General features: G+C 41.2%; 1 protein-coding gene across 1 annotated transcript in view; it reads left to right on the top strand.

Moving 5' to 3' along the window:
- Nucleotides 1-539: 539 nt before the first annotated feature.
- The window catches only part of lama5 (laminin, alpha 5), a 43,954-nt gene continuing 20,643 nt past the window's right edge, over nt 540-23,850 (top strand). The window contains exons 1-24 of the mRNA XM_077600987.1: nt 540-915; nt 3,312-3,464; nt 11,440-11,557; nt 12,181-12,299; nt 13,158-13,328; nt 15,020-15,117; nt 17,072-17,187; nt 17,444-17,562; nt 17,644-17,734; nt 18,057-18,191; nt 18,271-18,330; nt 18,615-18,755; nt 19,419-19,556; nt 19,635-19,769; nt 20,511-20,645; nt 20,711-20,848; nt 21,413-21,465; nt 21,738-21,837; nt 21,960-22,012; nt 22,083-22,188; nt 22,266-22,365; nt 22,480-22,636; nt 23,173-23,311; nt 23,658-23,800. Of these exons, the coding sequence (XP_077457113.1) occupies nt 658-915; nt 3,312-3,464; nt 11,440-11,557; nt 12,181-12,299; nt 13,158-13,328; nt 15,020-15,117; nt 17,072-17,187; nt 17,444-17,562; nt 17,644-17,734; nt 18,057-18,191; nt 18,271-18,330; nt 18,615-18,755; nt 19,419-19,556; nt 19,635-19,769; nt 20,511-20,645; nt 20,711-20,848; nt 21,413-21,465; nt 21,738-21,837; nt 21,960-22,012; nt 22,083-22,188; nt 22,266-22,365; nt 22,480-22,636; nt 23,173-23,311; nt 23,658-23,800 (2,976 nt within the window). The 5' untranslated portion in view covers nt 540-657. The remainder of the gene's footprint in view (nt 916-3,311; nt 3,465-11,439; nt 11,558-12,180; nt 12,300-13,157; nt 13,329-15,019; nt 15,118-17,071; nt 17,188-17,443; nt 17,563-17,643; nt 17,735-18,056; nt 18,192-18,270; nt 18,331-18,614; nt 18,756-19,418; nt 19,557-19,634; nt 19,770-20,510; nt 20,646-20,710; nt 20,849-21,412; nt 21,466-21,737; nt 21,838-21,959; nt 22,013-22,082; nt 22,189-22,265; nt 22,366-22,479; nt 22,637-23,172; nt 23,312-23,657; nt 23,801-23,850) is intronic.

Genomic DNA, 23,850 nt, shown 5'->3' with positions numbered 1-23,850 from the left:
TTGTCAAAACCTAGCAAAGTATGTATACTTTGTTAAGTAAATATAAATAAATGACTAATTAGATATAATAAATAAAATATATTTCCAATTAATAATATAGATTAAAAAAATCTATACTAATACATATTAGTGTGTAACCCTCCTGCGTTGTAATCATAAATAAATAAATTAATAGTAAGAAATATAGTAAATAAAATACATTTCCAATTAGTAATACTATAGATTTTCAAAAAAAATCTATACCAAACTATATATTATAGTGTGTAACGCCCCCAGAGTTGCAGTAGTATCTTTTTCTTTAAAAAGACTTCTACTTCTACTGGTAGTAAATAGAGACAAAAAATATTGGAATTGTTACTTAGTAGTGTCACAGATTTGAAAACAACGGATCTATAACATTGAAGTTATTAAATGAACAAAGTGACCATTTTATTCTATCGCCTCTTGCGCGGGCACGAGTATGCAGGTAACGTGACTCAAGTGGGAGGAACACAGGCGCGTGTGCGCGCGCGCACTCTCTCACGGACAGAGCAGGCGCACAAAGGACGCGCGAGCACGTCGCCAAGTTTTTCCTCCTCACTCGTCGTGCGGCTTTCCCAGTTCACTTTAGCGCGAAGCCCTCAATTTCCCCCCACCGAAGCGCAGGTGGTCTCGGTGATGGCGCTGCTCACGCGGCTCTCTTTACCGCTCTTGATTTTGGTCCTGCTTCCGATGTCGGAACAGGAGGTCCCGAGTGGCGATGGCGGTGGTGTCAATGGCTTCAGCCTGCACCCGCCGTACTTCAACCTGGCGGAGGGCACCAAGATTACAGCCACTGCTACCTGCGGGGAGGACGAGGCTGGAAAGAGCGTACCCGACCTCTACTGCAAGTTGGTCGGCGGCCCTGTGTCCGGAGACCCGGGACAGACCATCCAGGTGAGCTCCACCAAACCGAACTGATGGCGTGGCCAAATAAAATACCTAAGTTTTTTTATTTTTTTTTATTTTTAAATACTGCACATTAACATACATACATTCCAAATTGTTTCCATAATTTCATCCACTTTCGTGTTTAAGATGATCAAACAAGTGTATTAAACAAAGATAACCCAAGTAAACATTCATTCAATTTCTGAATCGCTCATTCTCACAAGGGTCGTGGGGGGTGCTGGATCCCAGCTGACTTCGGGCACTAGTCCGGAGACACCCTGAATTGGTGGCCAGCCATCGCAAGGCAGGAGATGGACAACCATTCACACTCGCAATCATACCTAGGGGGACATTTAGAGTCTTCAACTAGCCTCCCAAGCATGTTTTTTGGATGTGGGAGGAAAACAGAGTACCTGGAGAAAACCCACACAAGCAAACATGCAAACTTCACATAGTGAGGACCCACCTGTGATCGAACCCTCGACCCCAGAACTGTGAGGCCGGTGCGCTAACCACTTTCCGCCGGGCTGCCCTCCAACTAAACATAACATTTTATAATTGGGTTTATAGGAGGCCAAAATATTAAAAGAGGAAAACTTTTAAAATCCTTTTTTTTATTTAAACCCATTGCCCTTCCTCTGACAAAGATACATTTCCCTATCAGTTAAACTGGGAAGACTGGGAGTGAATGCTCATCTTTCAATGACATTGCAGGGCTCAAAGTGAACATTTTAGGGCACTTCCCAGGAAAAATGTTACATTTGACCTATTATTCTGTTTTGCTCTTTTCCCTTCCCTTGGGTTCGTTCCCCTTCACTTTTGTCTTTCCCACCTGACTCCACGTACTTCAAATGAAGTGCGTTGCTCCAAAGAGGCCCCTCCCCTTTGTCACTATATCTTGGGCATCACCTTCAAAAACCTGAGGCGTGTAATATGTTGATGGACTCTGATTGCATTGATTTCTTCATAGCATTTTAAATAAATGTGTTGATCACAACTTGTTAGCACGTTTTATAAATTGAAGGCTTTTCAACATGTTGTTGATTTGAAAGCTCACTCGCGACATCTTCTGCAGGATGAAGATTTCGCTAGGCCTTTTTTGTGCTAATGAAAGTTTGTTATGTTAACCCGTTGACGATTTGATACCGTTGGCGTGTTTATTCGAAAAAGGTAAAAGCTTCGGATGGCATTGATGGGTTAATGATGAAGGCCATCCAGCTTGCCGCCTCCTCTCCACATTCCTGTTGGTGACTGACCCGTGTCGGCCAATTGTAGCGCGTTTGCTCTGGCCGGATTATCCCAACTGGAGTCCAGCCTCCTCCGGTTGTTCTATCTGTCAGCCCCAGGATTGCACTGAACAAGGTTTGTGGTCCTACCATGTGGGGGATGGAGGTGGCTTCTCGGTGGCTGCGCAACTTTTGCAGGTGATTTAGGGAAGCGACGTTGCTAGTTCATCATCACTTGAGGACCATTACAGATCCTTGCTGGACACGTTACACAGAGTCTCTCTCAACTTTACTCTACTGAACATATTTTCCAACACCCAACAACAACAACAACAACAGCAGCTGTAAAAATGTGCTGTACATACAGTGTAAATAGCTAAATTGAAAAATGCGACACTTAACTAACGCTGGAAAGTGACTCGCTGGTTAGCACATCTATCTACGAGTTAAGAGTTTGTGGGTTCAAATCTGGGCTTTGGCCTTCTTGTGTAAAGTTTGCATGTTCACCCAATCCCACTTGTCTGTGGGTTTGTGTGGCTTCAGATTTAAATTGAAATCTGGTAAATACAACATTCCACACACATCATTCAACAGGATAATCCTGTCTTTATTTGATAGCAGTTAGTGAGGTTTTTTTGTTAATTAAAAACAGCAGGAGATTTTAATGTGCTTGGTTGCGTGTGCACAAACTTTGCCTTAAAGCGTGCATCTTGAACTCTACAGGATTGTTTGGATTATTTCAAAGTTTATTTATTAGAATTATTTCCTGTGCTTTTTATTGATATTTGCTGACTGCGGTAGAATGTTTGTGTCAAATGATCAACACTGAAATGTATACGAGATTTGATTGCTAAGTATCGCTACTAGCCCAATATGTTAATTTAATTTAATTTTTTTATCCAGCTCACATTTTAGCATTCAACAGTATTATCCCTAAATATTGTACTAATTCGTGACATTTCTTTTATTCATTTATTTTTTCACTACCAAAGGCTACTCAAAATGTGAATACATTCCAGAAATTTGATTTATCACTTTTCTTGATCGTTATTGTAAGGGTATTTTTTGCATTTGCAGAAATATTGACCAAGGATGTACCTTATGTCTTTTGATTATTTAATAGTTACCATAGTTATGACAGTGACCGACAATGTTAATATTTTGGTGTCCCCTCAGGGTCAGTACTGTGACATCTGTCGCCATGGTGATAGCGACCGTGCACATCCCATCACCAACGCCATTGATGGCACGGAGCGATGGTGGCAGAGCCCACCGTTGTCACGCAACACCGAGTTCAACCAAGTCAATGTCACGCTGAACCTTGGACAGGTACTGTACTAAGATTCTGTTCCAGCTAACTGGTGAGCAAAATGCTGACCTAAAATTGGAGCTTCAATTTGACCAAAATGCTAAACAACAGCAAGCGTATTTTTCGAATTTTTATTTATTGAAACCTACTCCTGTAGAGTTAACAAAGATTTAATATAGAGCAGGAGTTCTAGATTGAAGATCTTAAAAGTTCATTCATTCATCTTACATACCGCGCATCCTCGTATGGGCTGCGGGGGTTGCTGGAGCCTATCCCAGGTGACTTCGTTCGAAAGGCAGACTACACCCTAGACTGGTCGCCAGTCAGACGTAGGGCACAGAGAGACACAGATGACCTTTAGCACTCCCAACCATACTGTCACCATTGAAAGTTAATTAAATGATAAAATGTAGCGATTATGACACATTGTGCGCTGGCATAACTTGTGCATTCAGCTAGTTTTCCAATTTCTGTTCTTATCACGTCTATATTATACAACCAAACGCACACCCCCACCTACACCCCTCCACACACACACACTGAAAAAAGCTTTTATGTCTTCTCAAGAATGTAGTGTAGTTTTTCTGTTGGACGGGCCCCTTCATTTATCGCTGCTTTGTGTCTCTAAGTGTGTGTCGCCAAAGACCCCCCCATGCAAAGTGTAGGTGGAATGCGTGTGAACCTGCCTCAACCTGTACACACACTAGAAGGGGTGGAGCTTAAATATCCTGTGTGCGGCAAGTGCCTTAAAGGGATGAAAGAGGCACCATCTAGATTTTTTTTTTTAGATTAGAACTTTATTTCATCCCATATTCGGGAAATTGGTTACAGTAGCAGAACAACAACAAGCACAGACCAAGCCACGCGACGGATGGGGTCGAGTCGCAAGTTGTTTTGGACATATGCATGTTGAGATGAGGATGTGTAACATGTAGACTGCCCTTCATAAACATAACAACTATGATATAAGAGTAAAAGGGTCGAGAATCAGCCCATTATGGCATCACAGAATAATGTGACACCAACACGACAGAAATAGAACACTTTTTGCATTAAAAAAAAGGGAACGTGACCTGTGAAAACCAGATCTTGGGCATCAGCCCCGTAATGCACTTCCAATCTCTCCAGTGATTAGCACACATGGACCAGAAAGCTTCTGTATGGTTAATGTTTTGCAACATTTACCATAGTGGTTATGAAAAACCCTGAGCATGTCAATATCCCCAGATAACATTCATTGATTCATTCATCTTCCATACCGTCCATCCTCGAAAGGGTTGCGAGGGTTGCTGGAGCCTAACCCAGCTGTCTTCAGGCAAAAGTCAGACTACACCTTAGACTGGTCGCCAGTCAGTTGTAGGGCACACAGAGAGACAAACGACCATCCGCACTCCCAATCATTCCTCCACTAGCGGGAATTGAGCCCGCGCCTGCCTGCACCGAAGTCAGACGAGTGAACCTCTACACGAGGCGGCACATGCCCAGATAAATAAACGAAAAATACAAAAATATGAATTTTCAAGGATATTTTTAAGTTCCGGGTAACTGTGGTGGGGGGCAAAATGAGCATTACTGTGTGCCATTTTGGACCGAATTGTATTCAGCGGGTTGTGCGTAACATGACCCAAACATGAGAATCTATACGTTGTGTGTACATTGAAAAAGATGTTTTTATTTATTTATAAATACTTGAAATCCAACTGCCTTTCACACTACCACATATTTTCCAGTAATCTTTGTTTTGGGAGGAGATTCAACAACCAAGATGTTCAACAAATAAGCATGCTGTGGGTCATTTTGACTTCACATGCAAATGTTTATCACATAGGAGACAACTAAAGCATTTATTTTCTGTGGGCGGATGTTTTTTAATTTAAAAAACCTACCCAAACCAGTTGATCTGCTTGATAGATTTAGTTTCATGCCAGATGTGTTGTATTTATATTAGTGTTATATTAGTTTTTGTTAAAAGCACGTTGAAAATGCTAATAATAATAATCTGTTATTAGTTCGCAGACACCCCATTGTAATTTATTTTCACTATTTGTAGTATACTATACTATTTTGTTGTTCTCCCTCTTTCATTTGTTTCCAGATGGTAATTGAAAGGTAAATCAATTTTCTCAAATGGCCTTTGTACGCACCCTGTAGTTTTCCATGCAGTCGAGTCACCGTGAGAGAAAAAAGCGCATCCACAGGCAAGAACGAGAGTAAAAGAATAATAGGTTTACAAAGCAGAGAAGTTGACCTGGAGCTTTTTCATTATATTTTACTTATTTATTTAACTTTAGCTTGGATTTTCTGCAAAATGCACTGGTGATCTTCCAAAAGACAATCAGAGCCAACCCGGCCAGAAGAATGGTATAAGAATGTAAAACAAAATTAGAATAAAGTTTAGTGTAAGGTTAGATTAAACTTATTTTTGAGTGTGTCTGCATCGTAAGCCAAGTTCATTTAAATTTGTTTGTTATATTACGATAAACCGGTGCAAAAAGTATCACTGTACTAGTAATTACTGATGAGGCATTTTATTTATCAGGTTTACCACCTTATCTCCTTTGTGAAAACACTCATGAAACATATTATTTTGTGTTTCAGTAGCAGACTAATACCATAATCCAAAACTGCGCCAAAATAGCATGAAACATATGAATAAAATACACGGCGGCTGGTAGCAAAGGCGTCGATAGTGGAGAAACAACAGTGCCACAAAGTCAAGTGATGAGTCATGGCCAATCACGGGTCGAAGACAGTAAATTTTCACCAGCTCTGGGAGGTCAAAACTACGCCCTGCTGCTTTAAATGTTCTATTTGCACACAGTATGCGTCTTTGACGTCATATAACATATGCACACTTCCATCTCATCCTTTCATAGTGTGTAGTGGGAATGAAAATGGACGTGTTGAGAGTGAAGCAACACATTTGACCTTAATAGGACTTATGTGTGTGCAAGAGCTACAGTGGCTGCCAAGGTGCTCTTCTCGGAAGAAGACATGAAAGTAAAGAGCAAATTAAGCGGCGTTTGTCTTTGTTTAGTCTTGGTTTAGCATACTTCCATTTTCTTTCTTGTCTGCGTCAAATTTGGAATGAAATACACCAAACCTACCGTATTTGTTTACATTTTCTGACGGTTTGAAATTCATTATATTGAGAATGTGATGTAACATATCAAGTATGCACTGTAGCAAATACTTTCAGTTATGCTGTGTACCTGTCTGAGTTATATTCTTTTCTAAACATAGTAATCGTCTTTTCAGTGGCGGTCCGTGAATTTCCTAGCGACGCCTTCAGCTGTCGGAATCAATCCAACCCTCAAAAACTATTTTAAGGCTATAAAACCTCTACTGCAGCTACAGCTGTGACACATAAAAATCATCAATAGTAACCTCATACAATTGAAATATTATATAGAAATATAGCCATATTTTACTCACCAAAAATCCTTTTTACCTGTACACAATATCCATCCTCCTTTCTTTCCTCCTTTTCTATCGCCATCGAAGCTAATGCTGAAAGTCGAGCCTGTTCTGTCGTATTTCTGGCAGACGTTTTTATTCGATTTAGTGCTGAAAATGTTCGTTCCCGGTTGTGACAGGCTTGCTTGCTTCGGAGTTGTCCGACCTTTCTTAATGATGTCCAGCTTTTTTTTCTTGAAAAGTCCGTCTCGAAAATGGCTTTGACAGTAAATCTGCAAAAAAATCAATTTCTTCTCCTTCAGCCATTGCGGGTTGACAAAACCGCTATTAAATCAGCACAACAATATATTTGCTTGTGCAGCTCGCTCCAGATACAGTTTGGTAGCTCTGGCTAGTCCACTCTATCACTAGCCAATCATAGTTGGTGAAAGCGATGACGTATCCCTACGCCTGCGAGAAGGCAATGACGTATCCCTACGCCTGCGACAAGGCCTTGGGGTCGCCAAATCGAAATCTGATTGGTTAAAGCAACAGTTTTATCGTCGCTTGTTATATGCAGCAAAGCCTGCAGAACTGACTGTGAAGGCCTCAACAAATAGCTGAAATGTGATTGGTTAGAGGCTTAAATATGAAAAGACACATCTGGGAGCAGCGCAACCAGGGGAAAAGCAATGAAAGGAAGCTGACAGACAATTTGGAATTATTAATAAGTTTTCATGGACAAAACATAATTAACATCAGTCTGTGATTCAGATATTTTTTGGGGCCAGCAGAGAAGGCCTTGCAGGCCCTGACGGTCCACCACTGCGTCTTCTCATCGAAATTAATCAGACACCGAAACATCACAAAATCATAAATAATAGCTCAAGCCAGCACCTAACAGTTCAGGCAAGTTGGCTCAGCTAATTTATTTTTTACAATTCGTGAAAAGTATATAGTTGCTGATGCCAATTTTTGCAATGTAATCATGACTCAAGCAGCACTGTGGAAACTTTAATCCTAATGTTGCCTCTCTTCTTGAGCCTTTATGTCATCTGCTGGTTGATTTAGCACTATAGCGGCAGGGGTGGCGACTTTTATCGTGCCATTGTGTCATTGTTTGAGCCCCTCGCCAACAACAAACATTGTGCTTAATGTTAGCAGTATGTTATTTCCTGTCCAAAGAAACCACTGACAAGTGGCAACATATCTCAAGAATCATGCCACATTACTAGTTTTTGATATAAATTTACGTGTTGTGTTTTTTGTAGCAACATGTTTCTCCAATAAAGAACTGTATATGTTAGTAACTCTGAAAAATCACAAGGAACGGTGGCTGTAACGCTACATTACATATGACAGTGGCTGTTGTGCAAAAACAAGTTCAAAATGAACTATGACCTCCTGACTTCTTCTACTGGCTAACTCAGAACCTAAAGGCAACAATAAGTCTGCATTGATTGAACATAATTAATCAGCTCTGAGACAAATAAATAGTACTAAGCGGGTTCAGGAATCGATGCATATAGATTTCTAGAATATAGCTACCAAGTTTCATTGTGATCCATCTGCGTATATTACAGTAGCTATTTTAATTGATTTTTTTGAACCACCTCAGTAGGATTCCGCCATGGAAGTTCCCCTGGCGGAAAGGGACTGCAAAATTTGTGTTTCATCTCTTAGGTTGGATGTGATTATACACTAAATAGTGTTCCCTACAAACATCTGTTGTTTTGGGAAAAATGCACAGAGCGAAGACATCAAGATTAGCATGACAACATCAGCCTGGTTGCAGGTGTGACTCCTCCCCCTCCTGCTATCTCTTCCTCATTGGCGCTGAGAAGAAGCAGCAGTCTCACTTTCCATGACTGGGAATGTTCTTATCTTCTTTTGATGCTCCCGCTGCTTCTCCTCCGCTTTTCCCACTGCTGCCTCACTTGCGTCTCTTTTTGCGCACCCTCATGCTCGGGGGCATCCTTTGGCCTTTCCGGCTTTGGGAAGCCTTCAGGCTTCAAACTTAATATGACTGAACATCTGCAACAACAGTACTTGACAACCTCAATGAAAGACAGATATGTTCAAGAATGTCTGAAGATGAGATCATCTTTGTTTCTCCCCAATATTTCCTACATCCTTGGAATGTAGTACGCCACCAATGGTTCACCTTGCTTTTCCGTCCTTGTCTCAATTCGCCCTGCCTATCTTTGTGTGTGTGTGTGTTCAATCCAAGTTAAGTGTAGCAGGTAATGATGGTGCAAGGCGACAAAGTTTTTGCCGCGTTTCAGCATGCACCGTAGATGCAGACACCTGGAACAACAAAGTGGTGTTTATGAAGAAGGCTCACACTGTCATTATACACACACATACACTTGCCTTTTTCATTTGCCCATCTGGAATGTGCCACATACACACACCTGTGGTCCAACCTTGAAATAATTGTTGCTCCGCATCCGTTGAGCTTTTTCCAACCACGTTGAGTCCCATGCATGCCTTGCTTCTAGGGCTGGGTTTTGGATTGGATAACTTTATTCATCCCGTATTCGGGAAATTTCGTTGTCACAGTAGCAAGAGGGTGAGGATGCAGAAATAGGAAAGGCATTTTAGGCATAGATGGGTAATAAGTAAGTTAATAAATAAATACATGAATAAATATATAAATAAATAAGCTTGTTGCTGAATATATATATATATATATATATATATATATATATATATATATATATATATATATATATATATATATATATATACATACATACATATACATACATACACATACGTGTACATACATACACATAGATGTACATGCATTCAAATCAAATTGAAATCAATTTTTGGTTGACATTGGTGATCACCCATGAAATATTTTATCTACCAAATGCAAACTAAATAGTTGGGAAAATTTCGAACAGTTTCTCTAAAAGTGAATTTTTGGTTCGTATTCAGTTTATTACACTCCACCTGAGATCATATATAAAGCTAACATAAAAAAAAAAATCATTGTGGCCCCTATATTATTGCTTGTAGACATTGGATAAAAACTACCTTCTAAAAACCAACATAAAAACAATGTTTAGATACATTGTGAGCAGTATCATCTTAAAAGAATCAGGATTTTAGGGTCGAAAGGATTGCCCAGAGTCCATTTTCTAGCTCTGCTCCAATTCTGATCCAGTCTTGTTCCAACATTATCCATAGAGTTTTTTTTCGCGCAATGTTCTTCATGCTTCAACTGCGTTCTAAACATTTTTCAACCATGTTTCTACTATTTCCAAGTGTTGATGTTATGTAGAGTGCTGACAAATGATGTTTCCAAGCTGCTCCCAATGCGGAATGTTATATGACAGGTGGAAATCTAGTTTGTGAGTTTGTGTGTGCGCGCCTGTGCGAGATAACGGCTCCTGGCTGGTTTAATGATTGTGCTTTGTGGACATTCCTTGGTGGCAGCACATTCCCGGTGCCTCAGGTAACCATGGAGATAAGACAAGGACACACAAAAGGAACCTAAGAGGAGTTTGGACCTTTATATGACCTCTCCCTCTCTAGTAGATCTACAGTAATGTGCTTTATTCCTATTTTCCTTTTTTCCTTTTTTTAATAGGTCAGCATAATCAATTTTGCACACACACGGGCAGTACATAATTACATGCACGCAGATGCTCACATTTTGCTTGTTTTTAATTTACTGTATTTTGGTGCTTAATTTTGTCATCTTCCAGGAGTTGAATGGTGGATCAACTCCCCCCAAAAACTATGCTGATAGGAGTTCTTCCTGCCAACTCCCCTCAGCGTAGGTCGGATCAATGGGAGTACAAATGTCAAATTCCCACAAAATGACATGCTTCAACGTTCAAATGTTTAAAAAAAATACTCCAAATAGTCCCCATTAGTGATGCAAAGTTTTTCATCTGCTTAAGTTAGAAAAGGTGCAGCTGCTTCCTTACTGCCAGATAAAATCTGTCATTTGATTGCATTGCCAAAAGGTATTGTTATTTAAGTCACCTTTATTTAGCAACGAGATCAGAGCAAAAAATAGTCTTTGTGTTTTGTTTGATTTTGTCTCCTCCAATAATACAGACTTCTTTTAATATAACTGCTTTGAGTCTCAACTATGGTCAAGGACAGAATGAACATTGCACATCTGTATCTTCTCACTCTTTCTCCAATGAATTATTTTAGCATTTACAGCATAATGTTACTCTTGGCAGAGTGGTGCAATGGTCTTACCCTAATGCAGACAGCGTGACTTCATTTCCGACATACTGATAGTATGAATGTGAGATAATGATTGTCTATCTATGCGCGCCTTGCGTCTGACTGGCGACTGATCCTCCAGCATGTCATTCTCTAATCGCCTGAAGTCAGATCCCTGCAAATCTGAACAGATAAATGTTATATGAAAAAAACAATTGGTGCGTTGACCATTCAATTGTAGTGGAATGCAGATTGGCTCACACGGCCACACGATTTGCTCGATGACATCACAACAGCAATAACAACGACATCTGGAACCGTTAGCATACTTGTCAGAATAAGGATGATGTCATTGACGATGTAATTGATGTCTATGTGTGTGTGTGTGTGTGTGTTTGCGTGCAGCTCTTCCATGTAGCCTACGTGCTCATCAAGTTCGCCAACTCTCCTCGTCCTGATCTCTGGGTCTTGGAAAGGTCGGTGGACTTCGGGCAGACATACCAGCCATGGCAGTATTTCTCCTGTGAGTACTAATTCCATCACTATGTTGCCCTCTCATAGATCAGGTCAAATTACTTGAAGAGCAACCAGAGTTAGAACAAAGTGATGTGAAAATAAGGAAATATGGGTCACCTTGTTTTCACACAAGGCAAAGTCACTTTAAATAGCGTGTTTCTCCCACTTAATGAATTCCTCAATTTTAATGCTGCATTTTATGCGTACATCTTATTATCGCTGTCAAGTATTCACTTGATTATCGAAAAAAGTGGGTAAACTATGCAAATAAATACCAATTTTAGAAGCGACCAAATACTTTTTTCAAGGCACTGTCAATGAAAATCTAATATTATTCAATAGTAGCTTTATTTTAGGTACTTTTTATCATTCACATTTGTCAGACTTTTTTTGCCGAAAGACATTTACCTTCACTTCAAATATTCAGAACACACATAGTCAGACCTCAAGTTTTATTGTGTGTTCTGATGAATCAAACATTCACACACACCTTCCAATGACCTCCTTATGCTTAAAATGTTCTGTTGTTGACCTCTCCCTCTTTCATCTTTCAGACCCCAAACCTCCCCACCCACTTGTACTGTAATTAACATATTTAAGCACATCATTAACGTCTTTGTGTGTGTGTAGCCTCCAAGCGAGACTGTATCGAGCGCTTTGGGCAGCAAACCATTGAGAGGATCTCCAATGACAATGATGTCATTTGTACCACCGAATATTCAAGAATTGTTCCTTTGGAAAATGGGGAGGTAACATGTATTCACTTATTAAAACTGTACAATTCATATCATACCAAAGTCCTTTACTGAAAATGCCCATTGCCCTAATTTGCTCATTTACTGACAAGGGTCACAAATAACTCCATACGGGGGAGGGAGCAAGTAAATTGCTCCCCTCTTTTGACAACAGCTGCCTTTTTTAAGCAGGCACTCGAATTGAGGTAAAATGAAAATGTTTTTTTCCCCACTAGAAAAATATTGTCCGTAAATTTGGCAGACTGGAAGGATTATACCCAGAGGTGTCTGATACCTTTATTGCGATCGAGTGGTCAATTTCAAAGATAGTATTCTGTCCTCTTTAAAAAAAGACCATGGGGAAAGCTATGTATTAATCTTACTAGTCTTCTGACCGGCATACAGAGAAACCAGTCAAGCTTAGCTGAGAAACCAATTTCAAAGCATATTTAGTCTACCCCTTCATATCTGGACATGCAATACAGCAAGTCAAATTTAAGTTTTGTGTGAGTTACAAGGCATCCAAGCTTTCCCTCTGGTCAGTTCAGTACGTAGCAAGTGTGCGTGTACCAGTAATATAAAACGCAGTAGACTTACCACTTTCACACAGTTTTAATTGGACTCACTCAACATTGTGGAATACTTGGCTATTATTTTCCATTGAAACTAGTCTGTTGATATAATTTGAGTGATTTTTTTTTTTTCAGTATTCCACTCTTAAAAGGACATTCTTAATATTATTTTAGGATCATATTTGATGGAGTGTTGGATAATGTTAACATAACATTGTGAAGGAATCAATTTCAATACTGACCGTTGTTAAGAGGGTGTCTATTTTTTAACGCATATTTTTATTTTGAAAATCCCTCTCAGATTGTGGTGTCACTCGTGAATGGACGCCCCGGAGCGATGAACTTTTCTTACTCCCCCGTTCTGCGTGACTTCACCAAGGCCACCAACATCCGTCTGCGCTTCCTGCGTACCAACACGCTCCTCGGACACCTGATGGGGAAAGCCCTGCGAGATCCCACCGTCACTCGCCGGGTATGGATTCATATGTCGGTTGTTCGAACTTGTCATTGGTCCAGGTTCACCTTAAACTTTTTGCATTGAATATTGTCTTTGCATTGAAAAGTAAAACACGAAACAGGCAAATGTTTTTTCAAACAACAAAATAATGACAGAAATCTGGATGGCTGGTGCTTGTGGGTGCACGTGCAGTATCTGTGCATTCTCTGTTTAAAAAAATGCTTACATATTAGTACCAGCCTCCACACTCTCAGGATTGTCAGTATTTTCCTTTTCCTGCTCTATGCCCTCTTTGGAAACCAGTGAGTCCTCTAGCTTTCACTTTGGTTCTCTTCAGCTCTCTTCACATGCATTCTCACTTTGGCACTGCCTCAATGACTGCTTCATTGTTATTTGTTTTCATGGTGGGCAAGTAGGACATCATGTCCCCATTCCCTTTTCAATGGTAGGGATGAAGATGAATACTCATCATTTCCATAATTCACTTATTCTCATCTCATTTTCTGAACCGCTTGATCCTCATTAGGGTCGCGGGGGGTGTTGGAGCCAATAGGCGGGGGACACCCTGAATCAGTCGATTGCAGAATTCACTTAATTAATAATAATAATTATATATATATATATATATATATATATATATATATATATATATATATATATATATATATATATATATATATATATATAAATAATACAAAGCTAAAGTTGCGGGCTTTTTCTTAAGGTTAAAAGGTGTATACAGATGCTCCCTTACTTACGAACGAGTTACGTTCCGAGCGATTGTTCATAAGTTAAATTTGTTCGTAAGTTGATTCGGTGCTATATTTTGTATTATAATTTATGTTTAAGGCCTATATAAGTATATTGAAGGTTTATATAAGTGCATGTGTATGTTTAAGGCTTGTATAAGTAACCAGCATTGGTTTGTACTGAAAAAAACATTTAATAAAATGGAGAGAATACATACAGTACTGTATACATACATTAGAGAGAGAGAGAGATTTACTAGAAACTGGCCGAAAGAAGCTATCTAATGATGATTGCAGTTTTCTTCTTCTTTTCATCATAAATGATGCGGTAGCACTGTATGGCATAATTCAATTGATTTGCAACCTTTGTGCAACGTTCAATATTTGGGTCCTGCTGCTCGATCTTTCTGTTTATAAATGGTACCGACGGTCGAACGATTCAAGTTGTATGCCCGTGCAATGCTCACCATTTTCTCACCCGCATCACGCTTCTTTATTATTGCCACTTTCATTTCAAATGAAATGGCTTGCCTCTTCCTTGCACCTCCCTCACTAGAAGCCTTTTGCTTTTCACCAACCATAGTGAATAATGGATGCACGAGATATTTAATGATAAAAATGAAAAAGGTTCTTTGCGCACTGGAGATACGTCACGCACTTACGCAACTTATGCACTGCAACGAACTGGGCAGAGGAAGGTGGATGCTGGGTGAGCTGAGCTCTCACAGCGCCAGGCGTCGGTATTAGCGGCATAAAGAAGCACTACTCGGAAAAAGGCGCGCAATACAAAATCGAACTTATGAACATTTTGCGACATAAACGCAATTTGCAGACATGTTCGTATGTACCGTTGTTCGTAACTCGAATGTTCGTAAGTAGGGGAGCGTCTGTATCATCGTCATGTGTCTGCAGTTATAGATTGTTGTTTCTCAACTGATGTTTGTTCTGTGTGTGCAGTACTACTACAGTATCAAGGACATCAGTATTGGTGGACGCTGCGTGTGTAACGGACATGCTGAAGCATGTAGTGCCCAGGACCTCAATGACCCATACAAGTAAGGGCACAAATGGTGCACTGAGGTCTAAATTATGAGGTTAAAAGGCCATTTTTCTAGTCAAGTGGAAACCTGTCTTGATTAATTCTTATTTTCCTCTCGGTTTATCCTGTTAGCGGTCACCACAGCACGCAGCTCTTCTTTACCGTCTTCACTTTTCTACTGCATCCCCCTTTCCAACATCAACAAGTGACTTCATGGCTTTCTTTAATCGATTTATTGACCTTTTCACAGATCTTCTTTTTTCGCTGCTGTTAGGCAGCTCCTTCTTCATTGTCCCTGCATCAATATTCTCACTATCTCTCCTCTGGATATGTCCAAACTATCTGCTTTGTTTCAATTTCTAACCGTGTCTGTCCCCTTCATGTGCTCCTTTCTGATTCAAACTGGTGATTTTACAGCTATAGAGGCTCTCAACATACCTCATCAAAACCTTCCCTTCTTTTTAAGAGAAATTATTTTATCTCTTAATGCACCTGATACTTTCCTTCACCTCTTCAACCCATCTAGGATCTATTTCTTTCCTTCCTTATCACACACACCATTGCTCTGGACTGTTGACCTGAAGTATTTCAAGTCCCCCACCCTTGCTATCTCATCTCCCTTGAGCCTCACGCACCCCCTTTCCTGATACTCCACACTTCCTCGTGGAATATCAAAGTTCTTCTCTGTGTTGGGGTGCCCTGCTATAGATTTTGTCTCTATCAGGAGTTGGTAACCTTTAACACTTAGAGCTATTTCAACCCAGTTTCCACAGAAAGGACAACATTGTGAGTTGTGTGTTTTTTTTTCATATCAAAATGGCCATTTTGATGAGAGTCAAAATCTCCCACATATATTTATGTGTTTCCATGACAGCCCTATGTTAGCAAACAAATGTAGTTTCCTCTTATTAAGCATCACAGAATCATTTTGTGTTCACCTTTAATATCAAAACACTCACGCAGGTGAGTTATCTATTTAAAGTCACGGTGACACTTGGAAAGTGTACCCACAAGTCTTTGTGCCATTCACGTAATGTGTCTTTATATAGTTTGCAAATTCATGACACGCGTGAGTGATCTATTAACAAAGATACAGGAAAAGCGAGCCTAACTTTATCTGCTTTCTAAAGGGAACCGACATTCCTTTGTTCAACTTCAAATGCACCACATTTTAATCAAATTCATTTTTTTTAATTCTCAAAACTGATCTGATTCAGCAGGGTCAAAAGCTCGTTCTGAACGTTTATCTTATTCTTCTGCAACAGTCTAAGGATGTAGTACTCATTCTAGGCACGGTATTGTATTATTAGATTAGATAACTTTATAAATCCTGGGAAATTTCATTGTTACAGTAGCAAGAGGGTGAGAATACAGACCCAGGAAAATACATTTTAGACATAAATAAATAGGTAATAAATAAGTGAATAAATAAGCGTGTTGCTGAGATAGAGATAGAGATAGAGATATACACACACATACACATATACATACAAACACATAGATGTACATGTATATATACGGTTGGTCTTAACATTAGTCATCGTTTTTCAATTTTCTCCCAGTTGGACTTTGACAATTGTTTCTCTTTTAATGGTCTCTTGTAAAATAATGTTCTCTTGTACACATGTTCATCAGAATATGTTTGAACCTTAGGCACTTTTGACCTTGTTTGAAACAACTTGCAAACATATATTTTCACCCATTCAAATACATTGTAGTGAAAGTGAAACTCAATGAAAGCACAGGTGTATAAATGGACACTTAAAAAAATCATCACACTTGTGAATAATAATTTGAAGCCAATTTGAGCAGTGGTTATATACGTTTCATGTTAAACAGACAATCAGAGAGGCTTATTCAGACTGACAGTTGGGGAGGAAGTTGGAGGATGGAGAATAGGAGAAAATGAATGGGTGCTGAAGCCAGTTTTTCATTAATGTCTGTGAATGTGCGTGTGTGTGTGTGTACAGGCTACAGTGCGACTGTCAGCACAACACCTGCGGTGTATCATGTGACCAATGTTGTCCCGGGTACCACCAGCAACCATGGAGACCGGCCACCACTTACAGTGCCAATGAATGTGAACGTGAGTGTTTCACGTTATGTGTTCTACATGATGCTTGGAACTCCACCTCTTAGAATGCATACTACTTTTCTTATGTGGTGTCAATTCCTGTCTGTTGTTTAAAAAAACTAAGAAAAAGTGAAAACTTTTGCATATAACAGCAGGAGGTCTGTCATGCAGTTTGTCTTGCCATCATTTTCATTTTTATAATTTCCATCAGGAAGTGCATGTGCACTGTTATTATGAAGGCTAACAGAAATAAGTACTTTCTTCTCAGCATGCAACTGTCATCGGCACTCGTTCGACTGCTTCTACGACGGTGATGTGGCCGAGCGCCACGGCAGCCGCGACATCCGTGGACATTACAGAGGAGGCGGTGTTTGCCTCAACTGTCAGGTAGGGCGAGCACAAACGCCAGTGCCGTCATCGGCTTGTTGTTGTTGTTGTTGTTTTTAACATTTGTTGCTTATCTTTTAGCATCATACCACGGGCGTTAACTGTGAGCGCTGTGCCTCTGCTTACTACAGAGCACCCGATACTCCCATTGACTCACCACTGGCTTGCGCACGTAAGTCACATGGATTCCTTTCATTTGGTTGCTGATTCTAGAATCGCCATGCGTTATGATTGTTAGTTAAGGCCAATTGCCATTTGTATGGTGAAGTTTAGTGTCCCAGAAAAGAGTTGTGCTCTCAATTTTCTTGGGAGTTTGACTTAAATAATAGTTTTGATCTGAAAATATTTTTTTATTTATTCAAATCAGTATTTTTTCCATAAACTCTGATCTAGCTCATTTTGTCGCTCTGTTCCAGATCACGTCTTACGTCAATTTATTTTAAATGTATGTTATCTAGCTAAATTGTCGTTTCAATTTTGTGTGTTTTTGTCAGCATGTGACTGTGAGTCTCCGTTCATGGACGGGACTTGTGAGGACCTTACAGGGCGTTGCTTCTGCAAAGAAAACTACGTTGGCGACAACTGCGACCAGTGTGCTTATGGCTTCGTCAACTTCCCGGAGTGTTACCGTAAATTTGCCTAACTAATTGGATGTTCGACCAGACGAACGCCATTAATTGCTCATGTCTGTCTGTCTTTCTCACGCAGCTTTCCCAACATATCCTGGAAACAACAATGGCGAGGTCAAGCCAGCTGGAGAGATTATCAGTAAGAAATGTGGTTATTGAAATATATGGTTTACATTTGATTTTCTCAAGGACTTTTCTTGGTCTCACAATTTGACGTGGCCCTTCTGATGTTGGTTCACTTGTTCATTTTGTATGTTTACGTTGTCCAAGACCATGTTATGTGCCATGTGTTCGGACCAAAACAAGGCTCTTTTTGTTTTCTTGGTTGTTTATGACACCGCCTCCACAAAACTCTTACTGTGTTCCTTCCTAACAAATGTTGTGTTTTGAGGTTTTTTTTTAAAGCCTGTGTTTCTTGTCCAGACTGTGAGTGCAGTGCTGCTGGCACCATTGACAACTCTTGCAGACCTGACCCACACAGCAGAACATGTGTGTGCAAGCCTGGCTTCACTGGCAAGCATTGTGACACATGTGCAGCGGGCTTTCACGGACTTAACTGCCAGGGTGAGAAACCTTTTGATGCCAAGGCTGTTCATGGTTTCTGTATCTGTGATGCTCATCTCGACCAGGGGTAGGGAACCTATGGCTCAGGAGCCATATGTGGCTTTTTCGATGGGTGCATATGGCTCTCCGCTAACCTGTGAGGGAAAATATGGAAACCGCTGGCAGCAATAGAAGCACGTCGGTGCTGTTAGCAGCAGCGTAACCATGTTGTGAAAATAATTCAGAGACTTTTTGTACTTTAAAAGTGGTGAAATGACTGAAAAATGCACACATTTTCATGTAATTTTACTTTGAAATTCTGAGTATGGCTCTCAAGGAAAACCATTTGAAAATATGAATGGCTCTCTCTGTCAAAAAGGTTCCCGAGCCCTGATCTAGATGTTATGCCTGGATTAGAAGAATGATGTGCATAAAAGCCCCCAACTGGTGACACTGAAGTTAATTTATAGACAGGTTCACACATAAACACTGACAGGGAGGGGGTCTCTTGATTTATAGGGTTTCATGTATATACTGCCACCCAGGAGATGCACACGCGCCTGTGTAAACAGTGTTGCCTCCAAACTGTTCATCATTGTAATTAGCTTCACATACCTTACACCATTTGTCTGTTTGTGTACGCGTGTATGTGTGTGTATGGGTGTGGGGTGGGTGCATGTGCAGCCTGTCAGTGTTCAGGTCCGGGTTGCCTGGATGGTTCGTGTGACTCTCTCACGGGTCATGGTGTCTGTCGCAGTGGATTCCATGGTTTCAATTGCGACAAGTGTGCACCAGGCTACTTCAACTATCCACTCTGTCAATGTGAGTGACTTGCCATCTTACAATGTGTGATGATAAAATGTCGTGGTAGCAACACATTTGGTGCTGTTGTGTCCACAGTGTGTGGTTGCAGTTCTGTGGGCTCGCTGCCTGAAGTATGCGACCCATCCGGTCGCTGTCTTTGCAAAGCAGAATTCCAGGGTCCACGGTGTGAACGGTGTCGATCTGGATTCCACTCTTACCCCGATTGTCGAGGTACACATCAACATACCAATAGGCTGTCAGGTCTGGGGCAGGGATCTGGACTTAGGCCCCGTGCATACGTTGCCGGGCTTTTTAAAAATCCCCAATTTTACCCACTCCGTCAAGAATTAAAAAAATCTATGTACACACTATCCACACCCAGCCACATATGTACATAAGTGTGTTTTTTGCATATTTCATACTCGTGTCCAACCCTGATTGTAAACACGGATAGCATATAAGATGTATGAACATATTTTGTCACAAGTAGTGATGTTTTGACGATAAATAAAAACGCAAATCTCCAGTTATCAAAGTACAGCTACAGACGCATCAAATGCAGAATTTGCAAGTCTTCACTTTGGGCGGAGGATTTACACACAATTGGTCTAATAGCCCAAAATGTGTGTTTTCACGTGGATGACAGGCCAAAATGGGAAAACATTGCTTCTTTTTGCGAAATACCCTGCTGTGTGGACCAGGCCTTAGGATATAGACTCTAGATACAAACCTGAGGTTTAGATCTAGGAAATGGACCTTGGACATTTGCAAAGAACATACACCGAGATATAGTTTTTGGACAAGTATAAACTAGCATAAACCAGGAACTTAGACCAAACATATGAAATATAACATGGATCTAAGAATGGCTTGCAGTCTGGCTGCAAGGACCATAAGAGTCATTCCTAGATGGTGAGGTGTCATTTGTCGATTTGTATAAGCGATCGTGTTCCCCTCACTTTTTTGTGGCAGTCTGCATGTGTGACCCTCGCACCTCCTCTGACACCAGCTGCACGGCATCAGGTCAGTGCCACTGCCGGCCCAACTACAGTGGCACCTCATGTGACCAATGTGCACCTGGCAACTACGGCTACCCCAGCTGCACACGTGAGTAATTGGTAGTACTTTTCTAATGTTTTTCATTGTCGCCATGACGTCTGCGTGTTTTGCAGCATGCCAGTGTTCCACAAAAGGTTCTCGCTACAGCAGCTGTGATCAAACAACAGGTCAGTGTGTGTGTCTGCACAACGTTCAAGGCCTGCGTTGTGACAGGTGTGCACGCGACACCTATGGCTTCCCAAATTGTCAAGGTAAACACACACACTTTGTGGGCTTTTTGTCAAGTGAACTGTCATATGAAACATGCTACAGTCTACATTCACACCGTCTTGTCAAACACACCAAATCAAAGTACTCATCTCAGTCATTTCCACATTGTAGATCGAAGATGATTAAACTGCACCACCCAAATTTAAGATATATATTTCATCTCATCTCATTTTCTGAACTGCTTTATCCTCATTATGGTTGCGGGGGGTGCTGGAGCCTATCCCAGCTAAACCCGGGCTAGTGGCAGGGGACACCCTGAATTGGTGGGCAGCCAATCGCAGGGCACAAGGAGGCGGACAACCATGCACGCTCACCCTCATACCTAGGGGCAATTTAGAGTGTCCAGTCAGCCTACCATGCATGTTTTTGGAATGTGGGAGGAAACCGGAGTACCCGGAGGAAACCCACGCAGGCCCGGAATACAGAGAAAAAGATCCCTGTGATGTTGGCGGAAACCAATTTTAGTGCAGTAGTGTGCTTTAAAAAAACGAAACCAATCCTGAATTGTTAATAATGATGACTCATGAAAATATGTGTGTTTCTAGCTGGCACATGCCATCCTGCTGGCTCTATCAATTACATTGTTCCTCCTCCTGTGGTGAGTTTTTTTTTTTGCTCTAAGTAGTTGGCATCGTAAACCGAACTGTTGTTTATATTACTATTATTCAGAAGTTGCCTTTTTGTTTGCCACAACCTGTTTCCAATTTCACCAATGTTGACCTATTTTGGAAAACTCACTCCGTATCGCTCAGTTCAGCTAAGAAAAAAGTGTTTGTGAATGGGATATTTACAAACTACACAAAAAAGTATAGGTCTCGCCAAAAGTAAGTCAAATAAAGGGACTGATTCCTCTTGTCAATCATCCCCCAGGGCCAATGCGAGTGTCGCGAGGGTGTGGAGGGTGTGGCCTGTGACCGCTGTAAACCTCTGTACTGGAACCTCTCCCCAGATGTTCATGAGGGATGCACGAGTAAGACTTTAGCTCCAATAGAATGGTTCAAGTTTCACTGGATTTTGAGACCTGATGAGTGCACTGACGTGTGTGTTTGTTTTTGTGTGCGTTTCTTTGGGCATACTTGGATTCCCATTCAGAGTGCGAGTGTCACGTCGCCGGAACACTGAGCGGCGTCGCTGAGTGCGCACAGGTGAGCTAGCATGAGCGCCTCTTGATTTTTTTTTTTGTGTATGTCAATTTGTCAAATTCTCAAACCGCAGGAAAGCGGTCAGTGTCACTGCAAGCCAAACGCCTGTAGCGGCACCTGTACCACCTGCAAAGATGGTTTCTACAACCTGCAGGAGCTCAGCTACTTTGGCTGCCAGGGTGAGAATTCATCCAGCGTGCTTGTATTGTATATTTGTCTGCTTTGTGATGCTTCATCTAGCACTTCGTGCATCCAGGCTGCCAGTGTGATATTGGTGGCTCCGAGGGCCAAGCCTGTGACGAGCGGAGTGGCCGCTGTCGTTGTAGGCCCAATGTGCACGGAGCAAAGTGCAACTTGTGAGTCCAGAACCACCAATCAAATCATACAGTACAATCATGAAGCAGCAGAGATCTCACATGTTCACGCTTTACTATTTAATTGATGCATTTGTGATGTGGCTTTGTGTCTAGAGCTGCAGTGGATCATTATTTCCCTGACCTTCACCACCTCAAGTTTGAGGTAGAAGAGGGCACCATGCTGGATGGTAGGCCAGTGCGCTTCGGCTATGACACAATTGAATTCCCTGCCTTCAGCTGGAGGGGTTACGCTCAAATGTCCCTTATCCAGGTGAGGAATGAAAATACGTCGCCGTAGCTAAGCCTCTCATCTTACCATTTTTTTGTATGTCCTATAAGAAATTTTACCTCCAGTATTCAGGAATTGATGTCACAGTCAATATGGGTGTTTTTTTAAAAGTTGTACCTCAAAATATACATCCATGCACCTATCCATCCATTTTCAACACCGTTTAACCTTGTCAGGGCCGTGGGGCGCTGGAGCAAAAGTTGTACTATACTCTAAACTGGTCACCAGTCAGTTTTAGGACACACATTTGCCTTCACAATCACATCACCACTGAGTGGGTATTGTTGCCACGCTGCCTTCGCCAAGATCACGAAACTACACCACTACACCAGCAGTGAACCCCCCCCCCCCCCCCCCCCCCCCCCCCCAAATCTCTTAATATTCTAGCATTGAGAAAAAATATGGTAGTCGTAATTCACTAATAGATCATCATTAGCAGGGAAGGAGTTAAAATGGCCATAATATGAAGTTCTCTTCTCTCCTTTTCCGCCGCCTGGTGTTGGTGGGTGTACCTTCAGTCCAAAGTGCTGGTGCCTGTGTGGGTGAGCTCTCCGGACCTGTTCCGAATGGTGCTGCGCTACACCAACGTAGCGGGCGTAGAAGTCCGGGGTCGGGTGTCGGTGCTGGAGGACCATGGGAAAAACTTCTGCGCTAATTGTAAGTACTGCTGTTGGGCAGCTTTAACCTCCTTCTTCTCATCTTCCATTTCCTGTGAGATCCTCAGATTCATTTCGCTTCTTGGATGCAGCTACAGCTCAGGGCACAAACTTTATATTCACTGTCTTCCTTTGACATGTTTTTTTTTCCGCTTCCAATGGGTTCTCCCTCTTCCGCCTCGTTCACTCTCGTAAGTGCTCCTCTTCCTCATCTTGTGGTCCTTTGATTGGCCTTTCTGAACTTGTCATTCGTCTTTCTCCTCCTGTCACCTTCCTCTTTATTGAATGGAATGCTTTTTTTTTGTTTTTTTATGAATCTGAAAAAAATGATAATTGTGATTATTCAGGTTCCGAGCAGTCTAAAGAGATTGTCTTCGCTCCCAGCACAGGACCAGTCTTTGTCAACATTCCCCAAAACAATTTTGTAGAACCTTTTGTTCTTAATCCCGGAACCTGGACCGTACTCATAGAGGCTGAAGGAATCCTACTGGTCAGAGTCTTTGGTCATTAATATCTATCTATTCATACTTTATGTGCCAC

Source organism: Stigmatopora argus, chromosome 1 (assembly GCF_051989625.1).
Source record: "Stigmatopora argus isolate UIUO_Sarg chromosome 1, RoL_Sarg_1.0, whole genome shotgun sequence".
Lineage (NCBI taxonomy): Eukaryota > Metazoa > Chordata > Actinopteri > Syngnathiformes > Syngnathidae > Stigmatopora > Stigmatopora argus.
The sequence above is the reverse complement of the archived record's forward strand: the minus strand, read 5'-3'. Positions and strand labels throughout refer to the sequence as shown.